The 23947-nt window shown below is 27.2% G+C and overlaps 1 protein-coding gene across 8 annotated transcripts in view; it reads left to right on the top strand.

Annotated features, from left to right (window-relative positions):
- LOC147806712 (serine/threonine-protein kinase mig-15-like) overlaps window positions 1-23947 on the top strand; it is a 61990-nt gene that overhangs the window by 33461 nt on the left and 4582 nt on the right. For 4 of the 8 annotated variants that reach the window (XM_087167041.1, XM_087167040.1, XM_087167039.1 and 1 more), the window contains 3 exons: window positions 7129-7229; window positions 14690-14872; window positions 19702-19764. The exons of 1 other annotated variant lie outside the window; for it this stretch is intronic. Coding sequence is in view for 2 of the 7 variants with exons in the window: in XM_087167047.1 (XP_087023173.1) it covers window positions 7129-7229; window positions 19702-19764 (164 nt within the window). In the remaining 5 variants the exon portion in view is untranslated. Of the gene's footprint in view, window positions 1-7128; window positions 7230-7796; window positions 8622-14689; window positions 14873-19701; window positions 19765-23947 lie in introns of those variants that run through there. 3 more of the 8 variants (XM_087167042.1, XM_087167047.1, XM_087167045.1) reach the window with 3 other exon arrangements.

The following is a 23947-nucleotide window of genomic DNA, read 5'->3' on the forward strand; positions in this document are numbered from 1 at the left end:
AATATATTAAAAATTTTATACTTAATTTTAGCTGGAAGGATCCATTGTCGTTAAACGTTCCGTTTCCCTCTTCAGTGCTTTAGATAAAAAAAAAAAGTAAATTCTTATGAATCTGTTTTTTCGCTTGCTGATATTTGTCTTCATTTTAAAAGCAATGTATGTATACATTAAAAAGATTTTGTTGAAATTTTATTCCCAGATAACACAGTGTAAACAGATAATGTGTCAACGAATTAATGAAGGTAGGAGTTTTAGTTACGTCGCACTAGAGCTGTTCATTAGGCTTATCATCCATTTAGACTTAAATCTGAAGGAGTAGGAAATTTTCTCCAGATCCCTGTACATTTGGCACAGTAATGCGATCGACCACAGGCCTCTCGATTCCACAGATTTTAATAGCACATATATCGCATGTACTCGGTGGTGTCGAGGATCGAGCACCGCCCCCGTCAAGGACTAGAATGGCCCTTAAAACCCCGATTAACCGGGAACTAAGCCTAAATGAAAAAATCTTGGTCAAAAAACAAAGAAAAAAATTTGTCGCACTGATGTCAAAATATGAAAAAAACAAATATTTAATTTCTCTCTTCTTTTTTTTCTTGCTGTTGTTGTTAATTTACGTCGCACTAGAGCTGCGCAATGGGCTATTGGCGACGGTCTGGGAAACATCCCGGAGGATGATCCGAAGACATGCCATCACAATTTTGATCCTCTGCGGAGGGGATGGCACCCCCGCTTCGGTAGCCCGACAACGTGCGCGCGAAGTCGAGCACTTTACGGTAGCACAGTTTAACGAGGACCAATACCGCACACCCTCGGTCCCTACGCAGACTGATCCAAGTGGCACCCGCACACTGACCGCAGCCAGTGATGTTTGACTTCGGTGATCTGTTGGGAACCGTGTCTTAACGATCAGTCCACTGCGGGACCTTTTTTTTCTTAAAGGTGGTTTTTTTTTATTTTTTTATTATTTTTATTTTAGGATCTATGTATTAGCATTGCAAAATTTAGGTCTTAACTTCAATTTTTGAGGAACTTTCTCTTTTCCTTACTTAATTCCTTTTCTTTTTTATTTATATGATCTAAATAATTAAAAACAATTTATTTAACTTCATTAACTATTTAAAACCTTCCAAGCATTGTGTCCCTAGGTAAATTTTACTAAAATTCCCTGTTATGTAACATTATTGCCCGATATGATAAAAAAAAAAAAAAAAAAAAAAAAAAACAGACTATTCAATGCAAGAAAGCCTAAAACTGACAGCTCGGAAAAATACACCGAACTAACGCTCTAACTATTTTTAAAAGTACTTCAATTTCACATACACAAAAACTCACTCATAAATAATATTTTGCAAAGAAATAAAGAATTATCATTACTTTCTCTTATAAAAAAAATTATTTTTCTGACATTACAACAAAACTTACAATTATTATTTATATTTTATGCTATTTTATATTATTTTTTATATTTTATAAATTTATATTATTTTTTACTATATATGATTTTCATAAATAATTTACTTATTGCAATTAAGATTTTATAATTAAGCAATTTCCAGATTATAAAATTCAAGATTCAAAGCAAAATTTAATAAATTTGTAAAAACGTTGTTGTGTGTAAAAACGTCTTTTAATAACAACCAATATTTTAAAACTTCCCACACTAAATTTTATTACGAAAACTAATTATGAGAATTATCTTTTTACCTGTTATTTGATATGTATTTTTTTTTCATTAATAAATATTATATACATTAAAGAATCAAGATTGATAAATTTTTCAAAATACTTTAATTCTATTTTTACAATTTATGAAGTTTTTGGAAGGAAAAAAAAATTAAATCAGTATTTTAAAATAAAGTAAATGTCTCTTTCATGCAGTAAGAACATGGAATTTAAAAGTAGACACATTTCTTAGCAATTATTTTGAAAAAACTTATATACGGTAAGCGATTATTGCAAAGTAAGAAATTAATAAATAAATGTTAACAAAATTAACCAAAAATAATCGTTTCTATTTCATGTTGATTGAAGTAGAAAATAATAATTAGAAAATTGTATATTATAAATTATTTTTTATAAACTCGTATGGCGAGCGATAATTGCAATATAAAAAAATAGTGAATCAATTTTTACATAATAACAAAAAATAAATTTTTTAAATTAAGATCTTTGAATAATAATAATTATTAGTATTCGCATATTAACATCCCACTCTAGAGTAGGCTCGAACCTAGGATGCCGTACCCTTGAGGCGAACGCTGTAACCACTACACCACGACTCTTGTTCTGAACAGAGATAATTTAAATTTAAGTATAATGTGTTTTTACGTTATGTTCGTTGCATGTCAAGTAGTGGAAAATTTTTACTTTATTCAGTATTTTGGAAAATTTCTTAATTTTCATCATAGTTTAGTTATATAAGAATTAAAACTCATAGTTCCCTTGTCAGTTACTGATAATGAGCCGACTCAATATTATCAACAAGCAAATATTTATAACCAGTTTAATAAAACAAAAATAATTATAAGTATTAAAAATTAAATATGAATTGTAATGAAAATCTGCAATGTTCAGTTTATTCGAATTCAAGTGAGACGTAAAAGATTATCTTTCTTGGGCTCTCACAGGTTCATGATTTTTGCTTGAAACATTTTTACCACTAAATTTACGTTTATAATCCCAAACAATTTACGTAAATATAACTATGCAACAAAACGTCAATTTTTCGTTAATAACACGTTTTTAAAAAACGGTCAAAAAATGGATAAAATGTACACGTTAAAATAACGTATTTTAAGTACGTATTTTTAACGAATTATTTAAAGGGAAAATTGATAACGTTAAATTGACGTAATTTTAACGTATACGTTTTAACGAATGAAGAAATGGTGAAAATCATTATGTGAAATTAACGTAATTTTAACGTATGCGTTTTAACGAATGAAGAAATGGTGAAAATCATCACGTGAAATTAACGTAATTTTATCGTATACGTTTTAACGAATGAGGAAATGGTGAAAATCATCACGTGAAATTAACGTAATTTTAACGTAAGCCCAAAACCTTATAACGGACGAACGGATTTTTAACGTTTATTTGCCCTTTCATGCTGCATGGGTATATATAGGTTCAAAATGAAGATAAAACAAAGGAAAATTACAGACACATGAAAAAAGAGGGGGAAAGAAAAATAATAATAAAAAAAATAACAAACTGGGAAAAAAAAGGATAAAATTTTTTTAAAAAATCCTGAAAATAAATACATATTTTTTTAATTCTATTCATTTCATTAGAAGTGGTATTTAAATAGATGCTCCTAGAAGCGTTAGAATTCCAAGTAATACCACTTTTAATGAAATTAATAGAATTAAAAGAATATGTAGTAATATTTATTTATCCAAAAAACAAATCGATAAACTCTTTTAAAATTTGATAAAAAAAAACAATGGATACCTAACTTAAGTAATTAAATTCTATATAAAATCATTGAATTAATCATATATTTTTGTGTATATATTTACTAAAAATTTTCTTTGTTAATTTATATAATTTTCCCATGTGCATTTCCATTTCGGGGAAATCCGTTGCCAAAGTTATTTACTAAATAATTTCTTTGTTAATTTGTATAATTTTTCCATGTGCAAATCCATTTCGGGCAAATCCGTGGTCAAAATTATTTCCTAAGAAATTCCTTTGTTAATTTATAAAATTTTTCCATGAGCAAATCCATTTCGGGCCAATCGTGGCTAAAATTATTCACTAAAAATTTCTTTTTTAATTTATACAATTTTCCATGCGCAAATCCATTTCGGGCGAATCCGTGGCTAAAATTATCTACTAAAAAAATTTTCTTTGTTAATTTATGTAATTTTTCTATGTGCAAATCCATTTCCGGCAAATCCGTGGCTAAAATAATGTACAAAACAGGCAATTCATGTTTCTCTTTTCTATTTCATATTTTTTTCTTAAATAAATATTTATTTTCTAAAATTATTTATGGTCAACTTCTTTAAATTATTTAGTATAATATTACCTTGCACACATCCATTTCGGGCCCATCCTTGGTAACTAACAAATCAAACGCACTTCAGCAATGCAGTAAGAACGGCACTTTAAAACAAAACTCCTCTAGTTACGCTCAATTTGCACTTTTGTTTTCATATTTTGCAGTCTGGCAAAATATGAATACGAAAATATTTTTTAAATCATTCTTGAAAAATTTCCCGTTCATGTAAGTATATTTGAATTCGCTACTCGCTTTATAGATTTTGTTTTATTCTGTTTTTTCTTTTTCTTTTCTGTTTTTACATGTTACTTTACTTATTGTGTTCTATTTTATTTGTTGTAATTTTTGTAAAAAAATTTTTTGAGTGCTCCTCACACTATTGTATTAATATATTTTGCTTTGGCTATATTGATACAATATCAGAAAGCACTCTTTTTTGCGGATATAATCGTGTGGGCTGATGAAACGATTATATCTTTTATTTTCCGTATTTTTAAAACAAATTTTATCCTTTTTTTTTCCCCAGTTGTTTGTTATTTTTTTATTATTATTTTTCTATTCCCCCCTTTTTTCATATGTCTGTAATTTTCCTTTGTTTTATCTTCATTTTGAACTTATCTAATGAGTTCTGTTAACTTGCAGCTTATGCGCAATAAATGAAACTTATTGTTTTTCTTAATTTTCTTCCTGTTTTTTTGTATATATTTATTTTGTTGTATATATATATATACATACATAATTTTGAACCTAATTTAAAGTTTCTTATGCTAAACTAAGATTTTTTTAAAATTGAAAGTACTAAAATTAATGCATACATTTAACTTGAGAAAGTCAGTTTTCTTTCCAATGTTCAAATTATTTGAAAATTCGAAAGGAAAATTTTTAATTTTCAAACTTTGCAAAAATCTTCGCCACAGGCGCCGACTGGGTAACGAGAAGAGAGTAGCAGTTCCGGCATTTCTGTGGCCAATGGGACAACCCTCAAGTGACCGTTAAAAAAAAAACACATATGTTTTTGATAATATTTTAAAATTTTTTTTTACAAAACTTTACCTGATAAAGGTGATATTACAGGCTTACTTTATAATAAAAGTACACCGCTTTCAGTTTTAAACTGTTAATTTGCGTTAAAAATAAAATATTAAATCATAATAATAGTAGAGAATAATATTAAGAATCATAGCGGATTATAAAGAAATATTACTAGTAAATACCTATGAAGGATAAAAAAATAAATAACTTATCAGTATTTGTTACTTAAGGAACCTTACCAATTTTCTGACCATAGAAATGTTTTGATACCTTTGAAAAGTCGTTCTAGACCCTTTCATTTATGTGTTTCACTGAGAACTAATAAAACTCATTGGTTTGAAAAGTAAAAATTTTTTCAAACGTAATTATATTTTTATTTTATAAAAACTTTCATAAAAATATTTATTTAAATGATTTTTTTAAAAAATATATTAAATTAAACCTAATGAACAAAAGTGGAATAATTTAAGGTGCTTGAATGTTAGTATGGCCTGTTTTTACTTGAAATAGGACTTAATTAAACATGACATTGTAAGAAAACTACTCTCATGCATAACTCTAATTCAACTTTTTGTTTTAATTCCTGTATAAATGAAACATTTTACTAATAGAAAAGAAAGAATATTTTTGGGCATAACTGAATATTTAGCAAACTTGGCCCACAACTAAATATGTAATGCCTATCTAGTTGCAAAGTATTGTTGTAATAATATTTTCATTGTTTCTCCTAAATTTTTTTATTAACTCTTTTCTTTTTAATATATGAAAAGAATTGCAAATCTTAATTTTGACACTTAATTTTACAATTCAATTTAATGAAGTTATTAAAATTGTATTACGAATATTCAATAGATCTCTTCAATCGGGAAAAAAAATTTAAAAAAGGAAAAAAATGACCCGAGTTTGCAAAAATTGCTTACTCCTACTTTGGCAAGCCATGTTAATTAATACAATTATTTCATTACTTACATCATAGTAAAATTGTTTTCTGTTTTTTTCCTTCCATTTATTGAATTTTGTTTTTAAGAAAGTTAAATGATTCGCCTCGTCACTGGTGGTATATGAATATTCAATAATAAACAATATCATTTTTAAGGTTCTTAATTTTTCAGAAAAGTCCTTAATTTTTTTAAAAAGAAGTCCTTAAAAAGTGCTTAATTTTTGCTTTGTTAAATGAGTGGGAACCCTGAATTATATAGTGAATATATAATGGAATTATTATTAATGGAATGAAAATATATATTGTAGATATTGATAGTACATGATATCTTAATTCATACATAATTATTAGTTATAATGAACATCTCTGCATGTTCATTAAAATCTTTAACTATTTACTTAAAATGCTTCGAAACAAACATTTAAAATTTATTATGTTTTTTCTTTGTTTTAAAAGCATTATAATGGTTTAATAAAGATTAAAGTTTTTTTTTTTGTACTTTCTAAAACATATAAGAAACTCACACATTAATAAATAGAAATGAACATACCACATGCTTCAACAGATATGTATATTTAATTTCATGAATGTATACATTGCATCTAGAAATTCCATTCATTAACTATAAAGCAAATTATATTGTTTATTATGCTTTGCATTTTACAAAGAGTTATTTTAGCAATTTCATAATTATGCTATTGTGCATTTAAATGGCAGAAATATGACTAAAATAGTTATTCTCATCATAATCATTTAATTTATTAATACCTTTGATAATAATCGAGCAATATTTTTTTACGTTTAAACCATATTTTTTGTTTCGTACTTATAAGAATGCATGTAGAATATATTTAAAAAATGCACTCATCTTTGGGCAAAATTAGATCATTTATGAAAAAACCTGTAAAAAAGAAAAAAACCAATTAGCCCCAAACATAATAAGGTTTTTTCATGTAAAAAAAGCCACATAGACTGGGTTGTGAACCCAGCCAACTACCATCCTCTTAAAGGATTTTGTACTTTTAAACTCATAGCCCAGTTTAGATATGAATTGTTTGACATTTGAATTTTATTATTCCTATCTTTTAATTTCTGATTACTATATCTATTGAAACTATGTTTTTAATGTTTTTGAATTTGCTAGAGGCAGTATCAAAAAAAAAGCTAAACTAGAAATTGCTGCTGAAATGAACCTTTCTGAAGCTGTATTTCTTACAGGATTAGGAGAAGATACTTTTGATAATGGTAAATAATTATTTGTGCAACATGATTTTTTTGTTTTGTTTATTGCTTGACCAAAACTGTTGGTAGATTTTGTGGTTTTTTAAAAAATTCTATTTCTTTCGTGCTCCTTGGTAAAAAAAATATTTTTTTACTCCAGATATTTACAATACTTACAATATTTACACTTGTTCAAATTTTCAATCGTTACTAAAATACTTTTTATTCCTCCATTCAATTTCAAATACATTTTTTTAAACTTGTAGTGAATGGCACTTGATTTTTATACAGTTTTTTCAAATATTCATTAATTAAATTAATGAATTAATTTTAGTTTTATATGAGAGATTTTTTTCCCCTATATTCTTTATTTTGAGCAGTGTAATTTAATGACAGTAATTTGTATTTAAACGTAGTGCAGTGGCTTATTACATTTATTCTTTCTTTTTTATCATTTATGCAAATTTATTTTTTAATGCTTGTATACTTTTTTTAAAAATTTTTACTGTTATAAACCGATAAATTTGAAGGTGTTTTTATTTTTAAGAAACTTAGATAAAGCTTAAATATGATTATTTTTTTAATTTTTAGGATTTGGCCATTAGTTAAGGAAAAGATGGTTGGAAGATATTGAGGAGGATGTTAAATTAAAAATTGGAAGTTTTAAAATCCAGAGCCGTTATTAATGATTAACCATCGTGAGGCAGGCTCAGACTTTCAAGGGTCTAAGTTAAACTAATGAGTATAGTTCTAGAGTAATCGACCACCTTTAATTTTAAGCCCTGATTACAGAATAAAGTCAAAATAAAATAATATATAATAAACTGATAAAATAAATATGAAGGTACAATAGTACTAAGTCGTTCATTAAAACGATTTTCTATACATGTTTAATCAATGTTGTGTGAGCCGTGATGGCTCAGGGGTTAGTGTTTGCCTTCCAGCATCAGCTGGTCAATACAAATGCCGCATATGGCTTGCACTGACCACAGTACCAACGTAAAGTATCCTCTGTGGTAGACAGCAAAGGGTTGAGTGTCCACTTGCCCTCAGGTTAACCGTTGGTGGTTTTCCTCTCCGTGAAAGCAAATGCTGGTTAGTTCCACCAAAAAGCTCTCCACAAAGACAAATTTCTCCCAAAACTTGATCCTGGAATTCCCTTACAAGGAACCCTGGATTGGGTTCAAAACCCTGGATTGGGTTCAAAATTACAAGGCTTCGGAGTTGAACATTAGTAGTCATAAACCCAAAAAAATTGGGTCAGCTGTTCAACGCCGGGTTATAAATCACTGTAGTGCACCTTATTCCTTGCATAAATAGATCTTATTTCTTGACATATTAATGGAAGTACCTATGCTGAATGATAATTTATAATGATATTTAAATTTTAAAAAGTGTTAAATTCATGTTATTTATTCTTCTAGAATTTTTTTATTTTTTTTATTTTTGGGCAATGAGTGTGATCTGGAATGGTTTATTCCAACCTGTGAAGTTAACCTTTGTGGGCATGCAACTCTTCAGCCATTTTATTCTTTGCTTTAAGTATGTCAATTTCATTTTTTTTTTTTTTTACATAAAGATTTAAATATTTTTTTCCTTATAATTAGCAATAAATATATTTTTTAAAATAATATTTATTTATTATTTGTTTAATTATTTCTTTTTTTATATATAGTGTGCTAGTTTAACTTCATTATAACCTGATATCAGTTACTAACCATGAGCTGTGGATTGCTAAATGTATTTATGTTGGTCAAATTTGAAGACAAATTATTAAATTGTTCATGCATATAATTTATGTAATTGCAAATTTATATATGTATGTGTGTGTGTTTTAAATGCACTCTTTCTTATAGAAATATCAGAGTTTGTACATACTGGGAATATCGGGAAAACGCGATTTGAAAAACGGAATGTTGTCAAATGGATGTCTGAGTTAGGGAACTTAAAATTTCTGTCTTAGAAATATTTTTTTTAAATCCACTTTTGTTTCTGAATTTCCTTTATTCATGGTGACAAACTATTATAATTTTGTATAATACATTATTACGAACAAAAAGTTTTTTAGCGTCTTCATTGCTTATTCATATCTGTCACGTCTCCTGTTTTTTAACGAAAACTTCTTTAGAAAAGCATTTAAAATTGCTATAATTTTTTAACAAATTGGAATTTTGAAGAAAAGAAACTACTCAAAACTCGACTCATGAAAAAAACTCAAGTTCATAAATAAATTGCCTCTTTCAGCATGTCAAAATTCAATTCTTTAGTTGCATACCTGAGGGTTGCAAAGAAACTTGAAGGGTATCTTTTTACTCAAATATAGCAATAACTGATTTTCAAACTAAGCATCAAATGTAAAATTCCTTGTTAACCTTGTACATTTTTTACACACCTCTGCAAATTCAATTTTCTAAATCTTATAGATTTTGTACAAGAAAACAAAATATAAGTTGAACACCTAAAACAGCTGAAGCTGGGTCTCTTGTAATTTTTTAATTAAAAGAATATCTTTTTATTTTGTAATATTGACTGCTGTAAATCGTAAATTTATTTTACTCAAAATAGACTAAATTTTTAAATTAAAAACCGTGTTTCAGACACTGAAATAATGTTAATTTAAATGCAAAGTTTTACTTACATTTTCTGTAAGACAAATAAAATCTTTGAGTCTTGAAGGCAATTAATGAAATGCTAAAAATCGGAAATTTTGTTTTTGGCACCATGCTGAGTCGTGAGAATCAATCCTTAGAGCCAGGCATGTGATTCTTTTGCTAATTCACGGAATTCTGGCAAATTTATATTCTGGCAAAATGGTAGTACTGCTAATCTAAAATTTACATTTCGTTACTTGCGCATACATGCCAAGTCAGTTTTTTAGCAAAGGGTCCTGTATTTTACAACTACCTCCTGTTTACCTGCATATTCTCAAAATGTTTCCTTATTTGTTGAAGAAATTAAAAAATGAAACTTCGGTGATAAAATATCCGCTGATGGTGAAAATACTTTTCTTATTCCTGAACAAATAGTGCTATTGTCTGTTCTGCAGTATGTTGAGTATTTATAGTTTTAATTATTATTAATGGTTTTAAAAAAAAATTTCTTTAGATTAAGATTTATATACATATTTTTTACTGAGATAAATGTAAGTGCTTATATTATTTCCAATTTTGAATTTCTCTTTTTGACTTACATGATTATGTATGATGTATCAAAACTTTACTCTTAGCCTAAAAAATGTCACTAGTAAAATCTCTGTTATTTTATTTCTCCAATATTGACAGGTATGCTTTAAGTAAAATTATTCTGTCCTTATCAGTATCCTCTTTTGTTTTTCTTTAGAAGAACACGAGTGTAATAAAAAAAATTCCATAATAACTTAGTCTCAAATTGGTGAGCTAGTGAGGCAAGCATTGAAATATAAAATTGATATTCTAAAAAGTAATTCCAAAATAGCAAACATTCAAAAGTTCTTTCTCATTGTTTTTAAAACTTATATTTTAACGAGTACCAGTTATGTTGTGAATTCCGATTTGTAACAGAAGAATTAATCTATTCAATGGTATTTATTCGCCTACAATCAGATTGAATAAATTTTTAATATGATCACGCAACATGGAAATTTCCAATTGACATTCAATGCGAGCGATCCCCCAATAAATCTGTGTTTCAATCTTCTTTTTTTCCCCTTCTTTTGCAATTCATGAAAGTTATTTCCTCATAGTTTTTGAAACTCCAATATTATTACGACACGCAAAATTTAAATCACACATTTCAGTAATCACTTTTTGATATGTTTGATTTGTGTGAATACTATCATAAATACTGTGATACTATAACATCCATGTGGTACTTCGATCATTTTTATCGTCTATTAATGCTGCAAATTTTCTCAATGCTTTTTTTTTTTAATCCCTTTATTGTTTATACATTGTTATGATATGCAAAACTCTATTGGTGCATTTATTAGTCCCTTATACAATTTTTTTTGCTGATTTTGTCATAGTTATTGCTACTGATTTCTTGTGCTTTTTTTAATTCATATTATGAAATTTACATGCAATACCATATAATTTTACATGCAATATTATTTAGAATGCGCATTTGAGTAATTAGTTTCAAACGCATTTGATCATCACTAAATCCAAGCAACCTTTTAATATTTTTTTCTTTTTTTAAATCAATGCTGTTGATTTTCACTATTTTTTTTTAAATCACTACATTATTGTAGTATGAGAAATTTAAATCGCACATTTAAGTATTTTTATTTATAATTGTATAATTTTTCCACTAGTTATTTGGCATTTATCACTATTTATTTTTTTATATTTTTTTAAAACTTCGTTTAGTTTAATACGTTTTTAAATATATCAAAAATTTCCCTTATACAATTTTTTTTGCTGATTTTGTCATAGTTATTGCTACTGATTTCTTGTGCTTTTTTTAATTCATATTATGAAATTTACATGCAATACCATATAATTTTACATGCAATATTATTTAGAATGCGCATTTGAGTAATTAGTTTCAAACGCATTTGATCATCACTAAATCCAAGCAACCTTTTAATATTTTTTTCTTTTTTTAAATCAATGCTGTTGATTTTCACGATTTTTTTTTAAAATCACTACATTATTGTAGTATGAGAAATTTAAATCGCACATTTAAGTATTTTTATTTATAATTGTATAATTTTTCCACTAGTTATTTGGCATTTATCACTATTTATTTTTTTATATTTTTTTAAAATTTCGTTTATTTTAATACGTTTTTAAATATATCAAAAATATCGAGATAATGTCTGAATCTCAAAACATAAATTTAATTAACCCCTTTTTGTCGCTCTCGATTAGTTATAAATACACTCGGGTTAATCATTCTTTTTTCAGTTATTCCTGGAAATTTAAAGTTTTTTTTTCATGCGTTGACGATTTCAAAGTGCGAAAATTGAGTATTATGTCGTTTTTCTCAATACATATACTTTTTTATGTATCAATAATGATTTTCCTTTTTATCCTTGTACAAAAGGATAAAAAGAATTTAAATACAAAAAAAATATACATTGCGAATAAAAAATTTAAGATAATTTCTTCTAGCAATCGTATGTCTGTTAAACTTGTTACTTGATCACCTAAGTTTAAAATATTACATAGTCTAAAAATAGTAACTGAAATATTTTACTTCATTTATTTATTATATTTATTTTTTATTATTTTATTTATTATATTTATTCTAACTTTTTTTCCTGGTAAGCCTGCTAGATTTCATTAATAATTATTTTAAAGCCTAATGACTTTGGTTAAATTTTTAAAAATTATTTTCAATTATTTTGTTAATTTTGAAACTTGTTTAATTAAACGAGAAAAAAAATTCAACATTTTCAAAAAATTACTGTGTAGTAATTTTGGAAAATGTTGCATTACTGTGTAAATTTAACTTTGAATGGAATGTGAAATGCATGGAAATGTTTCCTCTGGCTACAAAAAAAGCACTACAGTAAATTGTACCTCAATTCTAACTATTCAATTCTATTCTCTATTCTATATATTCCATATTTACTATGATTTCTACTAAAACTGCAGTATATTTCGTTATAGTTTTAAACTTTTTATATGTATGTTAATATCACGTTTTTTAGTTTTAATTAAAATATGGGATATAAAATTAATAATTAAATTAGTTTATTAATAATTATTTAAAATTATTAAAAAAAGGGAAATAAAATTAAAAAGGAATGTAAAATTACATACGTTCCAAGTCTTCTGTTTTTTAACAAAGACTCCTATATTTTACAACTGTCTCCTGTTTACAAGTATATTCTCAAATTTCTCCTTATTTGTTGAAGAAATTTTTAAAAAAGTTGGCAATGAAATATCCGCTGATATACTCAATGATATAATAAATTGACCACCCTCATGATAAGTGAGCTGCAATAATTTTTTGAAATATTCTGTTTAACAGACTGTGTTAATTGGTCAAAAAATAAGTTCTATCTTGAAAGTTTCTTAGAGTGGCACCCATTAATATTATTTATTACAATACTTGAATCACACTGCATACATTTAATTAACCCCTTCTTAAAGGGAATCGGTTCTAGTGATTTTGTAGTAAATACAAATGAATGGCTATAGCATCAATCTCAGTTACTTCCTTAAATTTCACGGTTTTTAAAATCCTCTTTTTTTTTATCTTTCTTTTAATGCCATGAAGACTCATAAAGTATGAAAAAGGAGTAATTATATAATTTTTTCAATATCTATATTTTTTACTGTGTTGATAAGAAAAAAATATTGTATAAAAAATTTTATCTCTTTTAATTTTGTAAATGTTACTTTTGTGCATTAAAATTACCATCTTTTAAATATCTTCTATGTACAGGTGCGCAAAAAAAAGACATCACGATAAATAACTTTTGTTCTAATGATCAAATTTTCATTTTTTTAGTGTCAATCTAAATGGTTTCTAGGGGTAACCTCAAATATGCTAATTATTAAGTGCTAACCATTAATTAAGTTATGAATCAAACACAAAAATGTATTTTCTCTGCATTAACATATCTGTTTTTTTGCATCTTTGGATTCTTAACCTTTCAAATATAGGAGGTAACCGGAATCTGGCAGGGTTGCCACTTAACAGGGAAAACCTGGAAAATACAGGAAATTTAAAAATCACCTAAAATAACAGGGAATTTTTATTTTTTCTTTATAAACTGGGAAAATGCAGGGAATTTTTTTTCTTATTTTTATCTTTTGAAAATGGTGACCACTCAAAGTGTAATCTATGGGATATTTAACCATGATATTTCAGCTGTACTAAACTATTTCATATACTATAGCATTATTTATGTATGCTCAGCTGTTTTGCCAGCAATTAAAACTAATAAATATAGTTTGCCTAATGTAGCTCACACAAGAGTGCAGTAATTGTTGTTTCCTCTTAATATATTGCGTATATGTACAGGGAAAACACGGGGAATTTTTTTTTTCCTTCCAGATTTGAGTGGCAACCCTGTCTGGAAAATAGGGTCCCCATAGTTTGGCCAGGAGAGCGCTCCAAAGTTTGGACCCCTTAATGTTAATTTCACTTTTTGTGTTTTTAATCAATTTTCAAAAATACTAAGGAAATTTTTTAAAAAATTGCACCCACTCATAAAACCTGTTTACTCAAACATAATTTCACGCAAAAAAATTTTTTTAATAGTTTATTATTTTTCTTATTTAATTGTAGATGAAAATTTTTTTATACCATATTAATCTATTTTTTTTTCAAGAAAAATAAAATATAGATCAAATTATTAAAGTAAAAATTTTGATATCAATATTTTTAAATAGTAGTTTTATTTAAGCAATTTTCATAGAATCTTAAGAACAATTACAATTTACTAATGTTCTAAATTCAGAAAAAAACATTCTGAAAATACTTATTTTGATATTCTCTGTAAGTTTTTATGATTCTGTTACAAACTAATGTTGTACCTAAATTTTCAGGCATGAGTTTGAATCATTCAAAAGCAATGAAAATCAATTATTATCTACATCTTCAGAGGTTGTTGGTGTGATAGTGACTAGCAAGAGACAAATTTAATTGCAAAGATGATGCTGGGAATCAGTATGACTTTCTATCCCGTTACTTTGCACCCTGGTTGGGAGTAACTGTGGACCCAGTTACTGGTATTTATCTTATCTTAATTATTTGACGTTAAATTTACAATTATGCAAAATGAAATAAAAAGTTGAGATTTTGAAATTTTTGCTTTTTTGATGATATATAGCCAGGCCTCAGTTGATCTATTTTTCTTTTAAAATAAATAATCTCAAGAAACAGAAGCTAGAAAATATATTTCATAATGAACAACAAAAAACTTTATTACCTTTAAATATAAAATAAGAAAAGTTGAAATTATTTTAGTACTCTTGTTACCAGCCTTTAGATAAATCAGATAAAGACCCATATCTATCTGTTTTGTCTCTTGTCGACCGTAAATTTTTTTTGTCTTTCACTTTTATTTATGAATTTCTTTTTTGGACATTTATTCCTTTAAAAATTTTTTTTTTGGTTTCCTCATTTAGTCTGGTGTGTCTTGAGAATGGGTGGCTATGTTTTAAGTGCTCAAAACATGTCACTTTTAATACTTTAACAATTTTTAATTGTGTTATGAGTTAGTCACAACACACTGAATTAAATGTTTGAGAAAGTAAGAGAGTAGATGAGAGGCCGACATATAAGGTTGGTTTTTTCTGTAATAGTGTAAATTATTCAATTTTTCACTAATTTTGGCTGCTGAGGGCCATTGTTTTCATTTCCGGACATTGTTATTTTTACTTGTATAACATATATTATTGCTTCTATTACTACTTGGATTTATTATAAAATGAGTTGTCACAGAAGCTATTAAAGTTTTTTCATTTCCTTTTTTATGTCTTTTGTTTGTTTGTTCCGTTTTTGTATAGTATGCAATGCTGTTTAAGCTTTACCCAGTGCAGTTGATTTTTCCAAATTCCTTTTTTGAAATAATACAACTGTAAATGTTGAAAATATGCAGATGACAAGTATTGGTTGCATTTACTGTATTTTGTATTTACTATCTGTATAATGATTTGCAACCACAAACTAACAAAGGGGAAGGTTTTGTTAAATGTTGGTTGTCATAAAGATGGAAGCATAGGAATTTTATCTAGAGAAACATATTATGGGTAATGGAAATGGGTAATTTTTAGAACAGTTTGGGTGCTGAAGGATTAAAAAGAATTCTTTTTGAAGTGAAGGATCTGGTTATTTAAAGATAATAATTTTTAATGTTTTATTTATTTGCTTGATCTTTTTATAAGAGAATTTATCTTTTCATCATAAATTTAAGAGTCCAATTTTTTTCCTGAATTTTTTTTTAACCCTTGTTGAACAGCCTACTCAATTTTGGGTTTAGGACTACTAATGTTCAACTCCGTAGCCTTGTAATTTTGAACCCAACCCAGAAGACAAGGGAACTACTGGATCAAATATTGGGAAAGATTTGCTTTTCTGGAGGACTCTTTGATGGAGCTTACCCATATTTGCGTTACATGGAGCGTAAAACCTCCCACGTTTAACCTGACGGCAAGGGGACTATATCCCATGATTCATCTGCCACTCAGTATATTTCGCATCAGCATTGTGGTCGGTGCAAGCCGAATGCGGAATTTGAATCGACCAGCCATTGCCAGGATTCGATCCTGGTGTACCTCATTGGAAGGCGAACGCTCTATCCCCTGAGCCATCACAGCTTGCTTAAAAAATTTTGAGATATTTTTTGTGAAATATGAATACATACTTCTATTTTGCATCTTTGGTATGTTTTATTACTAAAGAATTAAGATGATGTTGCTAGAAAAATAATATTAACTAAATGGCAAATAATAATTAGTTTTCTTTTAAAAAAGATGCATGATTTTAGTTTCGTTAATTCTTTTTCTTTTTTTTTAACCCTGAAGTTTTACTTTCTTTTAGAATCATAATCATTTTTACTTTTATTCACTTTATCCATTGTTCTAGAGTTGGCTCCAGTTCCAACTTGTTCTGATTGATACTTTATTGCAATCATGGTTAGAAATTAAGGAAATGTAATCACTGGTACAATGAACAAGTTACTAAAATCAGGGATGAGATTCTACCGCGAATTTGCGGATTTCCGCTTTTTTTTAGATTTTTCCATTTTTCCCGCTAATTTCCGCGGAACTTTTTTTGAACAAGTTAAAATATTTTATGAGGAATTTAATTTTCCGCGGAGCGAAAGCATTGAAATCCTCATTCTTCACTCTGAAGTTTCTCAAAAAATCATTTCCTTGGGATAAAACTGGTTGACCTTTATACAGAGATGATATTTTTTCGCTTTTGCCTTTCGAATTTCAGCCTTTTTATCAAAAACTCGGATTCTCTAAAAGTTTCGTTTTTTTTTTAAAAATAAATATCCCGCTTTTTTTTTTTTTTTTTTTTTTTTTGTTTTGAAAATTCAATTGTTAAAATAAAATAATCATATTTATTTACGATTTTCAAAGATAAACAAAAAATTCAAACTACATCCTAGCTGCTAACCCTTCCGTATTTTTACTTATTTTAGCTATTTTCTCTTCTCAGAAAATAAGATTTTCCGTATTTTTATTCGTCCGCCGGATAGCTCGTATTTTTGCAATTCAGACGTCATGACCCTGTTGTCTGGCGTGAAAGCAAACGAAAAAAATAATAAATAAATGAAATAATAGAGGTGGATTTGGGGTGAAAATATTTATTTGCTCATTCACTTAATCTTGTAAATTTTTATTTATTATGTCGAAACAAAAACAATACAAACAAGTCTTTTAGAAATCCCAAGTCCAGTCTCTCGCGATTTTAATATCTATCATCGATTTCGTATTCACCTGATTTAAAAGTTGCGCTATGCGATTCTTATTTACGCTATTCAAACATCACACATTATGATTCTTAGTTACGATCGTGTTTTCTTAGATCGCGTTTTGCATTTATAAATTTTTAAAATCGCTATTATATTATCAAACATCGATTTTCGTATTTGCCTGATTTAAAAGTTGAACGTTGCGAGTCTTATTCAGGCGATTTAAATATCGTACATTGCGATTCTTATTTACGAGATTTAAAAATCCAATATAGTGATTTGTATTTACGTGCTTTTAAAACCCTATGTAGCGATTCGTATTCACGCGAGCTTAAAATCCTATGTCGTGACTCGTTTTTGTGGTTGTAATATCAAACATCGATTTTCATATTTATACGAAATCCAATCCAATAAAGTAATTTGTATTTACGCTTTTTAAAACCCTATGTAGCGATTGGTATTCATGCGAGCTTAAAATTCTATGTCGTGATAGGTTTTTGCGTTTGTAAAATCAAACATCGATTTTCGTACTTAAACGTGCTTTAAAAATTAGACATTGTGATTTGTATTTGCGCGGTTTGAAAATTATGCATCTTGATTCGTGTTTACGTGCTCTAAAAATTACGCATCATGATTTGTATTTCTGCATACTTTAAAATTCTATATAGAGTTTCATATTCACGTGATTTAAAAGCCTCATATCGGGATTCATATTGTCTCAATTTTAAAATAAGGCATGTGATTAATATTTATATATTCATACAATTTTAAAATTAATCATCAGGATTTATAATCACATGGTTTACAAGTTTAAAGATCTCACTCTTTTTGTCAAATTTTTGTGTATATATACATATATATATTCATTCTTGGATTTCCTCTTTTTTACTTTCTGACTACTCTCATCCCTGTAAAATATATTACTACCTAATTCATACGCAGTTTCAATGGTCTATTTGCTTGTCTCTATTTGAATTTTTATTTTAAATTAATAGTGTGAATGTTAAATAGTGTTTTCATCATAGATAGGATAATATAGTGTTTTCATCATAGAAAAAAAATGGGTGAGAATTTCTCACCCTTTCTCAAAAACAGGGTGAGATTTCTAAAAACTAAAAAAACACAAAAACTCTTGAAAAAAAATCATTTCTTTAATTATAATACATTTTTAACGTCTTCTATTTTTTAAAGCATTAAATATTTTTGGTGCATCATCATAGAAGATTTTACCTTTACAAGGTATTTGTCCATTTTACATAAGTGCATAAAAAATTACATGAAGTCTTACATGAAGAAACCTAACCTGCGGTAAACACGTGGTTGCAGAGAAATGTGTTCTGAAAGGAGTTCCGTGGTTGTGTTCTGTTGTTCGAAAAGGTTCTGAGCAATACTGGTAAATAGGGAAGCTAGATAACGGGGCAGATGTTGAAAATAATGAAAGATCCAGGAAGAAAAATGAAACGGATTTTATTCTAAATGGTGTAATTCTGAGCTTTTTCCAAAATGCGAGAAATTCGCGAATTTTGAAATTGATGTATAGAATGCGTGAATTTCTCGCGGTAATAATTTTTTAATGCGAGAAAAGAAAAAAATATGCAAGATTCTCGCTTTGTAGTGGAAACACTGTAATGATATAATATAGAATATGGACAATAATAGAATATGGAATTGTCAAATGGAACTTCATTCCTAACAATGAAGAAATATTCTATTTTGCACTATATGCTATTTTTTATTATTTCAAATCATATAACTAAAACAGCTTACCATTCGTTAACAATGATTGCTGGTCAGGGAGGCCATGGATTATTTATTTTATGATGGTTGGATTTATGATGATGGTCTCGGACCATCATTAGTTTTGAGCCCACGTTGTAATTTTTTCAATTAAATATATCTTTCTGTTAATCTTAAATTGTTTTGCAATAACTTAGAATGTTAAAGATTTTTACCTTTTTGCCTTGTATAATTGGAAACTCTGTTGCTTCTATTATGTTGTCTCCAGTTCAAGTTCAGATTAATTTAAATTCTACGGTATTAATAGTTTTAATTAAAAATAAAAAATAAATTAATCATATTTTCATGTTTTAATCAAATGTTTTGGCCTTTTATTAAAATTAAATTACTTTTCAGGTTCTGCTCATTCAGTGCTTGCGCCAAATTGGTCTAAAACTCTACAACAGAATTCTTTTTGTGGTATGTAAAATGTTTATTTGTAGAATTTTTTTTCTTTAGTCTAATTATTGGGGTGCACCACCTGCGATCCGTTGACTGTTGATGTGCGGCCTGCAAGAGCTTCTGAACGCAATAAAAAGTTTTTTTTAATTTGGTTTTTGCTTAAACATTATGAATTTTCTTTAATTAAAATATTTAATTCAAATTTATATTACTCAATAAAATGCATATATTTTTTGATCTTTCATTCTTTAAGCTTCTTTTTGGTTAGAATTTGTATTTCCCCCTCCAATATTTATGTATGCATATTTATTTGATACATTAATTATTGTGAAAAATAGAAAAAGTTTTTTTAAAAAAAAGTATTTGTTTTTTTTTTAGTTTTAAATAAATTAAAATCGTTAAAAGTATTTAATTTTCTGCAAATATGTTATTAAGTTTACTGATAAAACTATTTAGTGCTTCATAATGCTTAGATTAAAATCATTATATTTGCAACTGACATGACTAAATATACGTGCGGCCCTTTGTTATCTACCTGCCGTGCAAATGGTCCTTCACTTAAAAAGGTTGGGCACCCCTACCTTATTTTCCTGTTAAAGAAAAAATAAATTGTGGAGTAAAATTTCTTTATATGTAACATAACTTTTATAAGGGTAAGCTAAGTAAGCAAGATCCAAGCTAGAGTACATCATGAATGTACAAAAATAGTGTTTTATCCCTGTTAGGATGTTTGTAACATCATGAATGTACAAAAATAGTGTTTTATCCCTGTTAGGATGTTTGTATGTTATTTATAAAAGTTTAACCCTGTGCATAATTGATAAATTTGATTGCTTAATTTGATAAATTTCAGAAATGCTTCCAACAAATTTAAAAGGAAATCCTCAGGCAGGACTTTTAGCTTTCTACTTTACATTGTAGCATTTGATCAATGTAAGAAAAAATGCATCCTAGACATTAACATGTTAATATTATTTTCTCAGTTTTTGAAATTACTTACTACTAATTATTTTATGCCATTCTAAAGTCGCTTAAGGAAAATACTGCATATATATATATACATATATATATATATATATATATATATATATATATATATATATATATATATATATATATATATATATATATATTTACATACTGATATAAATATATACATATCACCTGACACCCCATAAAAAGTAAAAAGTGCATCCACCAACCTCCAGGGTATCCCAGTCCATCCCTGCTTTCATAATTCTATAAACAAACATTGAAGGAAAACTTATCTTTAAAGACTCATTAAATTTTTAATATTGTCCATTACAATGTGTATTTTTATTACAAATCACAAAAGAGTTTAATTTAAAAAAATATTTAATTAAAACTTAATGTTGTAAATTTAATTAAAAACTCAGAGCAATATTAATAATCAATATTTCAGATAAAACAGGAAACAAAATACAAGATCTTAATAAATTTTACTCAATCAATTTTGATTATTTTTAAGCAATAGCTACCTCGTGTTTAATTGACTAAGTTATACGTATTAATATGTATTAATGTATTAAATATTGTTAATATGTATTAATGTATTAAATATTGTTAATATGTATTAATGTATTAAATATTGTTAATATGTAATGTATTAATTAGACTTAAAATATTGTCTACATTAATTAATCAGCATATTTGAGGTCACCCCCTCCAGCCATTAAGAGTGAGTCCTAGAAGGTGAAGATCCGATCACATTAAATCAAAAAATATTCAAGGTCGTTCCTTTTTATTTTGTCCCCCATACATAAGGCAACTTAATTAAAATCTTTAATGTAAAAATTAACTGAAAATGTGTCATAAAACAATAAAGAATATAAAAAGTTTGTTACTTCAAAAAATATAGAATTTATCCAGTACTGATTCATTGAATATTTTCTTTTTATTCACCTTGTATGAAAATAGTTATTCAGCTAACATACATATTGTAATGTGTGATTTTTCATTCCTAAATGCTTTACATTTTTGCTACAGGTACAGTTTTTCATTTTTTATAGAGGCAAACTTTGGGAAATTACAAAAGTTCATAAAAGATTACATTTATTTTAAAGCTAAGAAGGTCAAATTTTATAAATTTGTCAAAAACTGTCCTCATAATTCTTTGTCATAAATCATGTATAATTTTGAAAAATATAGTTTTTGTGAGTTGTTTTAAAGTTAATAATGACGTGCCTCTAGAAAATCAGAAAAAAATAAAATGTTGTAAATTTTTTTCCTATAAATGTGAACAAAGTCTGAATTTATTTCAATTTTTCAGATTTAGAATTATTATTTTATTTTTATTTAGTATTTCAGTCTCTTAATTCGCAAATAATGTTTAGGTCATAACATACAGTTAAAATTAGGCATTTAAAAAACTTAAAATAAGTAACTTCGGACATAAATAGTTTGAAAACAAACAATTTAGTATCATGGATGATAATTATTGCGAGAAAATGGTAATGATGGATTCATGTTAGAAATCTAACATCTTAAATATACTAAGGAATAAAGGACAAAAAAAATGCCAGAATGTATTTTAAGTTTAACATTGAAATGTGCATGTTTTTTTACACATGCATCCTTTACTGGTATATTTTGCTTAAAAACCCTGAAGGTATTTGCTTGATAAAATGTTGACTATGATGCACAGAACAAACCATTAGAAATTAATTTCCTATGTGAAGTTTTTACCCTATCTGCTAGGTATGTCTTCCCCCCCCCCTACTTTGCATTTTATACTCTCTTTTTTCATAAGTCAATGTAAATTTTTTATGATCTTACAAGAATATATATACTTTATTTGCATAGAAGTACATGATAAAGTAACTCTCTTTGGTAATTTGGCACTGAAGCAATTTTCTTTCATTTTAAATTTGATCAAGTAATGCTTTGTAAAATAAAAACATGCTTAACAGTTAAAATGCCTCTTGGCATACTTTTTTTTGTTAGTCCAAGGCAAGGAATTTGGTTTTGTTACATTAACAGTGTTTTTTAAAGCTCTTTCACAAAGAAGATTAAAAAGTTGACCACCGCCTTACAATCTAAGAGAATTTATAATTATATGCACTTGTGAAGACAAAATTCAGGTGTGGTTGGAAGTTGTATGGTATAATTGACTAATTGAAGATAGTGATAAAAAACAGGATAATGAAAGTTGAAGATGTAAACTGGATCATAAATAATAAAACTTGTATTTAGTAGTTATTTGTAGAGCTCAAGATACAAAATTTATATTCTATCAATAAGACTTTTAGCTAAATAAATTTTGCATAATATAATATTAATAAGGGCAGGCTATAGGGGATAAATCTCCCATGACCTACCTAATCAAAAGCCAAATTAAAAAGTAATTGAATTGTTCCCCACAGACAGTTAGAATCATGAGAAGAAATCCAAAGTTGGTGGTTTATCAAAAAATAACATAGCCGAAAATAAAGCCAACCCCCCATGATCTATATTAGGTTTGAAAAATACCGTGGCAATCCCAAATCGCAGTCTTGTTGGGACTGTGAGAATTAGTATAACCGTGTAATTTAAACATATTTGCAGTAAGAAATTTAGGAATGAAGAGTTATAAATAATTTCTAAAAAAATTTATTAGGCGCAACGGTGAATTAATGAATCTACATTAGTATTGAAATAAAAAATTAGTCGTTACATTGATCAATGAGAAAAGAATAAAATATTTTATATTCGCCATTATAAAAATTAACTGATTGATTTAATTATAATTTGATTAAGAATGAGTAAAAAAACAAGTTTAAGAAATTAAAGAAATTTTAAAAGTTATGAAATATGTCCATTGTGGCCTCACAACACTATCTTGCTCTAGTGAGTTATCCTGACTTAGAATGAGAGAAAAATTTGAATATTTTAAAAGTTATTCAGCTTTTCTAAATCTTAGTGAGATTTTTATGAATGAAAATTATTTGAATCAAAGACTTATTGTTAGCTCAGATAATGTAGCATTGTTCAAATATTAAAATATAAAACTTTCACAAAAATGTGTCTTTACTTCTTATTGATGTTTTACATCGTTTTCAGAACTAGCATGGATAATAATATTGGCTAAAGATAGGTCAAACATGACCGGGGCTCCCATGGGCCTATTACAGTTATTTTATATAATTCTACTTTTAAGTGAAACTTTTCTATGTTTCCATTCTCATTCAATGTTTTTGCTCAC

Source organism: Parasteatoda tepidariorum, chromosome 7, assembly GCF_982258835.1.
Source record: "Parasteatoda tepidariorum strain Cologne lab strain chromosome 7, Ptep-v5.0, whole genome shotgun sequence".
Classification (NCBI taxonomy): domain Eukaryota; kingdom Metazoa; phylum Arthropoda; class Arachnida; order Araneae; family Theridiidae; genus Parasteatoda; species Parasteatoda tepidariorum.